Here is an 8,062-nt window from a genome sequence, read left to right on the forward strand (position 1 = left end):
ATATTTGCCGTTGCACTATCCAAATATGATAAAATTTCAGCATTTTATTTTTTCCCATTCCAACTACAACACCAAAAGTTATACCAAAAAATATATTCTTCATTATTATATTATTATTTTTTTACATAATTGAATACTTTTTATTATTATATTATTTTACTAAAACCATCACAATTATTATATCAAACTAATTATTTTAATAAGATGAAATTATTAATAATTTGACAAAAATATTTAAATTATTTAAACTCCACTAATTTAAAAAAATCATATTAAATTTACTGAAATATATATTACATTACTAGAGGTAAGAAAAAAACTGTTACATTTAATTAACTCTTAAATAACACGTAGATAGATTGATTAAATTTAACTAATTCTCGGAATTACCATGCTTGTCCCATAAGTGTTCAATTAATACATTTCGAAGTTCAGTATGAGCTTCTTTATCCCTAATTTTTTTATGTCGAGCAAGGAATTCTTGAAACCGAGTATCATCATCACCTAGCATCTCCACTTCTGGACTTTGCACGTCGACTCGTTCTTCAATTGTTGCATTAACATCACGTTCATCTTCTATTATCATATTGTGCATAATAATACAAGAAGTCATTATATCATGTAACACCATTTTGTTCCATAAGCGCGCTGGTCCTACCACGATTGCAAATCTTGACTGCAATACTCCAAATGCACGTTCTACATCTTTTCTACATGCTTCTTGTTTCATTGCAAAAAACTTTTTTTTCTTACCACGTGGATCGTGAATGCTTTGAACAAGAGTAGACCATTTTGGATATATACCATCAGCTAAATAATAACCCATATTATATTCTTTACCTTTGATGACATAATTAGCGGGTGGAGCAATACCTTCAGCAAGATTAACAAAAAGATGGGATGCCTCCAGCACATTAATATCATTATTAGATCCCGGTAGACCAAAATATGCATGCCATATCCAAAGGTCATAGTCAGCTACAGCTTCAAGAATAATGGTTGGGGATCCACTACGACCGGCATATTGTCCTCCCCAAGCCGTTGGACAATTTTTCCATTTCCAATGCATACAATCTAAACTACCCAGCATTCCTGGAAAACCCCGGCGTTCACCAATGTGGAGTAGCCTTGCAACATCATCAACGTTAGGTGATCGTAGATAGCGAGCTCCAAACACCTCGACAACAGCACGGAAAAATTGCTTCAAACTTTCTAAAACTGTAGATTCTCCAATTTTTATGTACTCATCGGTAGCATCTGCCGGTACACCATATGCTAACATTCGAAATACAGCTGTTACCTTTTGCAACCCGGACAACCCAAGTTTACCGAGTCCATCCCTTCGTTGGACGAAGTAATTGTCATGCCTTTGTATAGCATCAAATATACGAAAGAATAAAGGACGACCCATTCAAAATCTTCGTCGAAACATCGAATCATTAAACCAGGGATTTTCTGCAAAATAGTCATTGAAGAGATTGCGATCAGCATTTTCCCAGTCACGGTTGATAACTATATGACTAGGAATTGAGCCCCGGCGTGACCCATCGTTATTGAGGTGTTGAGTGATGCAAAAATTGTTGTTTGCAGTAATTTGACATACCACTTGATTTTCTAGATCATCATAATAATCATCATCTGAAGATGAAGAAGATGATGATAAATAAGACGAACTGCCATAATAAGAATCCATCTTTTATCAAAGCTAATTTGTGTGTGTATTATGGTCTGCATGATATCCATATTTTATAGTGTACATAATCTTATCTTTGATTTTTCAAAATTTAAAGATAAGAATCTTGACGAATTGATTTGGACCGTGGATTACTTTGACTATGATCTCAACCGTTGCATTTGAAGATATGATATCTTATCTTATCTTATCTCTTGGCAATGTGTTGTCAAATCAGATTTTAAAATTTAAAGATAAGAATCTTGACGAATTGATTTGGACCGTGGATTACTTTGACTATGATCTCAACCGTTGCATTTGAAGATATGATATCTTATCTTATCTTATCTCTTGGCAGTGTGTTGTCAAATCAGATTTTAAAATTTAAAGATAAGAATCTTGACGAATTGATTTGGACCGTGGATTACTTTGACTATGATCTCAACCGTTGCATTTGAAGATATGATATCTTAACTTATCTTATCTCTTGGCAGTGTGTTGTCAAATCAGATCTTTATCCAATTTTTACATCCCTATATAAGTGCATATTACTCTTTGAAGAAGACTACACACCTTCAACATATTTCTAAAACACTTATATTTTGCTCCAAAATGACTTCAATTCGTACTGCGTCATACTCGATTGAGGAAGATATGAATTTATGCCATGTGTATCTTGACGTGTCTCAAGATCCTGTCATAGGCAGATACCAATCAAAAGAGAAGTTTTGGTCAAGAGTTGAAGCGGAGTATCACTCGTCTGAAAAGTTTCTTCTTCGACCTAGACCTGTAAGATCTTTGCAAACTCGAATGACGACCATTCTTACCGCGGTTGGAAAATTAAGGGGATGCGTTAACCAAATTCAAAATAAAAATCCCAGTGGTGCTTCATAAGAATATATTGTGAGTATATATTAGTATACTTTATTTATAGTCACTAACATTTTTTCAATTTTTATTCACTTCATTCTCTTATTTATATTTGAACAGTTAAATCAAGCGAAGATGTTATTAGCACAATATCCAAAATACAACAGAGGATTCAAATTTGATCATGTGTGGCCGATCCTTAAAGATATTGAGAAATTTACAAATGACAACACTAGTGCACCAATTAGAATCCAAGAAGAAGATCGTAATTTTACTTCGCCCCAATCATATTCTCATGGTGTCCAGTCATCGGCATCAGCATCCACTGGTATGAATTCATTTGATCTTAATGTGAATGACGATGAAATTACTACCAATTTAAGTAAACGACCTATCGGTGTGAAAAAAGGCAAAAGAAAAACAAAAAAGTGATGACCAATTTCAAAAATTAATGTAGCAAAATCAAAAGCTTGTCGAAGTTATAGAAAAGGGTAACTCAGAAAGGAATGAAATTCGACGACAGAAGGTTGAATTGGCTAAAATGAAAGAAGAGAATAAAATACTATTTACGGATTTGAATTCTATATCCGATCTAGAATTTCGCCAGTTTATTCAAAATGAAAAGAGACAAATTTACAAAAGAAGAGCACAAACATCTAAATATGGTGAACAAACAGAAGGTTTTCAATATCAAGGATCTCAATATCGAGCATCTCAGAATGAAGGATCTCGATTTAATGAAGCTCACGGAGAAGGAGCTACAGATGAAGGTCAAGGATCTGAGACGAACCTCCCAGGAAATTTTAGTCAATACTTTGATTATCTTGACGGAACGAAAAATGATTTCCCAAATTATTAAATTATTATCGTAGTTTCTTTTTTTTAAGATCTATGTCATTATTTCCGATTTATGTTTGGTGTATTTCATTTTACCTTTATAATGTATGTTTTTTTTAATGAATGTATGCTTAAATTTGTAATGTTTTAATTGTATTTTGTTAAGTATTTCATAAATTATATGTCAATGTTAATTATTATTTTTTATGAGTGTATTATAAAAATTAACTAAAATTGTGTAAAAAATATATATAATTATGATATATCTAAATTGTAATTAAAAACTTCCAAAAATAAATTAAAAAAATAATTAATCTAAATATTTACAATTTAACTTAATCAAAATAAATTAATTTTAAACTTAAATAATATATATAAGATTATTAAAAAAAAATACATATGCCGTAGCTACAGTACCCCAGCATATATACTGGGGTACTGTAGCAATTCAGCATATATGCAGTAATCTTTGTCGTGAGTTGGAGGAGTAAAAACAGCAAATATGATCTTTGCTGTAGTATATGGCGTTGGTTGGAGATGGCCTTAGAGGCCATATATTTTGATTGAGATGCAATGATTTGCAAATGATTATAGGAGCTTTAGCCTTAGAAAAATTACTTGTTTTGTTGGATTAATAAAAATTAAAAAAATAAGCGTTTTGATAATCTAATAACAATAAATTATGATAAAAGATGATAGACATAATTTTTTTTTAAAATTCTTATTATTGATATATTATAAAATATGAAATTTCTTATTAATGATATATTTGAGATAAATTTATCTCAAACTTCTTACAATAATTAAGTTATTTAGGGGTAATTAAGTTGTTAGATTTTTTTTTAATGTATTCTCTAATTAAATAATTAAATCATATTATAAAATTTATGCAATTAAATCATGCTTTCTAACAAATGGCCTGATAAATTATTATTTAAAAAAATTGTTTTATATGGTGTCTCAATTTTAATAATTCCCTAATTTAAAATAGTTTGAAAGTTGATTCCTTAGTAAATAACTCATAAAAAAGTGAAAAAAAAATGAAAGGGATTTTTTTATTAATACATATGTATATAAAAAAATTAAGTGCATTTATATGGTGTATAAAAATATGATTCATTAATGCATAATTAATTTTTTTTATTTTGCAAAGTTGCGATTTGTATTGTCTTACACAAAGTTATGGTGCTAAATTGTCTACATGCAACTTGCAAATTTAAAACATTGTTTTTCTGCTCATGATATATGCTGGAAAAAGTTTGTTCGAGATATGAAATAAAATTATCTATCTGCTTTAATCGTTTAAAAAAATTACAAAATTAATTAGTGCACTATTTATTCAATTAGAATATTTTTATCATGATATTTATATGTTGATTAAGGTTGCTTAAGCTTTCTTTTCTAAATTGACTTAATTGCTTTAAAATAGTAATTAGGTTGTTTAACAAGTTGCATATAGATGATTAACTTACATATTAATAATGTTGTTATAGTTCCCTAACATGTTGAAATTTACAAATGAGTTTTCTTTTTAAGTTAATTTAGGTTTCATTGAACTTCCATTGAGGTTGCAGTGTATTACATGAGTTGCATATAAGTATGGAATTTACAAATGAGTTTTTAAAAGTTGCTTATGGTTGCATTGGGTTTGCATTTGAGTTTGCAGTGTCTTGCATGAGTTGCTTAGCGATGAAATTAGCATATGGGATTTTAAGTTTTCATGAGTTGCATCGGGTTGCAAGGGCTTGCATTTGAGGTGGCAATAAATTGTTTTAGGTTGCGTGGGGTTGCATTTGAGGTTGCAGTGGTTGTATGCGTTGCTTTAGGATGAAATTAACATATGAGATTTTAAGTTGTCATGGGTTGCATGAGTTTGAATTTGAGGTTGCAGTGAGTCATTTTAGGTTGCATTGAGTTTGTATTTGAGGTTGCAATGCGTTGCATCAGTTGCTTAATGATGAAATTAGTATATGAGATTTTAAGTTGTCATAGGTTGCATGAGCTTGTATTTGAGGTTGCAGCTAGTTGTTTTAGGATGCATGAGGATTGTAGTGTGTTACATGAGTTGCTTGAGGATAAAATTAGCATATGAGATTTTAAGTTGTCATGGGTTATATTGGGAATTGCATGGGCTTTCATTTGAGGTTGCAATGAGTTATTTTTGGTTATATTGGGATTGTATTTAAGGTTGCATAAGTTGAATAATAATGAAATTAACACATGACTTTAAGTTGCCATGTGTTGTGTAGAGTTGCATGAACTTACATTTGAAGTTGGTTGTTTTAGGTTGTATTGGATTTGTATTTGAGGTTGCAGTGAGTTACATAATTTGCATAAGGATTAAATTAGCATGTATTTTTAAGTTGTTATATGGATTGACTGAATTTGCATTTGAGGTTGTGAGAGTTGGATTAATTAATATTAGTTGTTGTATATTACATATTAGGTTGCTTAAGTGTTTGTATATTGAATATTAAGTTGTTTAATTTGCTATAATTTACATATGAGATTGATGTATATTGCATAACGAATTGCATAATACTGTTGTTTAGTTGCTTATGTAATTTTCACATCAAATTATTGTATGTTACATGTTAGGTTGACTAAGTTACTCTATGTTGCATAATAAATTGCTTATCATTGAACCTGAAGGTTGCATAAGATTGCCTTACTTTATATGATGCTGATTTGGATGTAGCTTTGATTGCTCTGTCAATTTGATAAATTATTCAAAAAAGAAAAAGAAAAATACTTGGATCAACCTCGGATGCAACCTCATAGGAAAAAATTGACATATATTACAAAATTTAATGTTAGTCTTTTATTCATAGTATGTTTTATATATTAGCTAAATATTGTAATTATTAATACTTAAAAATTAAATTTGACAAAAAAATTAATTATAAAATGCCACTAATATAATTTTAGTCACATTATTTTATACATAATGATTTTTTTTCATAAAACATTATATACTATTTGTACTATTATCACGATTTTTAAAAAATACTTAAGGTCCCAAAGTTTTCATTTAATCACAAATTATTTTGTGATGTCACCCATGCCTTCTTCCAAATTAATTGTGACAGTGCAAGAAATCAAAAATAAATTCTGTCTCCATTATGTTCAACTAATAAAAAAATGTTAATTCATTTAAAATAATATACTATCTATGATTAATATTACAAGTAATCAATATTTTAAATGAGTTTTTTTTTTGTTATTATAATGGGAGGATTCTATGGTAAGGGCATCAAAAAGAGCCTCACTGGTAAGATTTTTTTTGTATTTTCAACCCGTGAACAGTTTTCGGTGCGATTTTTTTAAGACTATATATATTGTAGTTATTTAGAGCATATTTCAATGTTTTTAGAAAAGTATGAATAATCTACAATACCGAAAACTAGGTTTAAACATATTATTTTCCACACGGATAAAAAAATTAGTTACGCGTACAACAACATATTTTTAAACTAGTTTTCGGCACTGTAAATTATTTGGAATTTTTTAAAAATTTGTAAGATGGTCTAAATAACTACAATATATACGGTCATAAAAAATCTCGCCGAAAATTGTTCACGAGTCGAGAACACAAAGGAGCCCCATCAATAGGGCTCTTTTTGAAGCTCCTACTGTCAAAATTTCCATTATTATTATTATTCATAAGAATTTATATATAAAAAAAAAAAGCAACTATTCTTATTCGAAATGAGAAGCAAGTTTTTTTCATTTTTGAAATTATTACATTACATGTTAGAACAATTAGTATGCACATTATAACACATAACATATTAATGATCAACTAGAATACATATTGAGATCCTTAACTTGATAACATCCCACTAGAAATAGCTCATCTTCGATATCATATTAGAGGAAGAAGTGTCGAATCTTGTTACAATGAGAGGAACATGCAATTCACTGCAACGAGAGTACTAAACTTTCGAGACACCAAATGAGACCAATTGTAAGAATACAAATATCCACACATATGCAGAGGTGTTCACAAAATATCCAATCCAAATTAATCCGCATGATCCAATGCAATCCGCAAATTGCAGATATTCGCACTTGTGTGTGGATTGGAAAATCTAAAATCCGTACTTGTGCGGTGCACTTTCATTTGTAAAAATAACCGAATCAAATCTACATCTATTTATATATATAATTAATATTTTAAATATTTGAAAATAAAAATATTAATATTTTAATTTAGGATTGTCCCCTTGAATTATGAGTTATATATTATTATGTCCCCTGATTTTTTCGGGCCGTTAAAAATTCTCCCCAAACTATTTACAATATTGTAAAGTAGGACTTCCATACTGACATGACTATTTGATTGTTGATGTAGCATTGCCACGTGTATAATTTAAGGAATAAATATGATTTTACCCTCCCTCCCCCCCTCGAACTATTACCACTACCAAATCATGCCTCTTGCATTCAAAATTTTAAAATTTCAACAATATTTTAAATATTAAAAAGAAAAGATAAAAAAAAATATTAAACTAAAAATTCATTTAAATTAAATTAAATCATACAAAATTAAAAAAATCCAATAAATAAAAACAAAACAATATTAAATTTTCTCTTATTTTTTCTTACATTCTTTCATTTTTCCTCACTTTTGCACCAACCAAACATTCTCAATAACACTCATAAATTTATCACAACAAAAAC

At 29.3% G+C, this 8,062-nt stretch overlaps 1 protein-coding gene and 1 pseudogene across 1 annotated transcript; one reads left to right on the forward strand and one right to left on the reverse strand.

The window, feature by feature from the left end:
- Nucleotides 1-373: 373 nt before the first annotated feature.
- On the reverse strand, nt 374-1,601 carry LOC133813982 (uncharacterized). The gene has a single exon (XM_062247006.1). It carries the CDS (start codon nt 1,409-1,411, stop codon nt 374-376), a length of 1,038 nt encoding a protein of 345 aa, XP_062102990.1. The 5' UTR covers nt 1,412-1,601.
- Nucleotides 1,602-2,264: 663 nt separating this feature from the next.
- Nucleotides 2,265-3,454, forward strand: LOC133815871 (uncharacterized; annotated as a pseudogene).
- The last annotated feature ends 4,608 nt before the right edge of the window (nt 3,455-8,062 follow it).

Source organism: Humulus lupulus, chromosome 2 (genome assembly GCF_963169125.1).
Source record: "Humulus lupulus chromosome 2, drHumLupu1.1, whole genome shotgun sequence".
In the NCBI taxonomy this organism is placed as follows: Eukaryota; Viridiplantae; Streptophyta; class Magnoliopsida; order Rosales; family Cannabaceae; genus Humulus; species Humulus lupulus.

Excerpts from the sequence above, each read along its gene's own strand:
- LOC133813982 (XM_062247006.1), bottom strand. The coding sequence starts at position 1,411 with ATGGGTCGTCCTTTATTCTTTCGTATATTTGATGCTATACAAAGGCAT.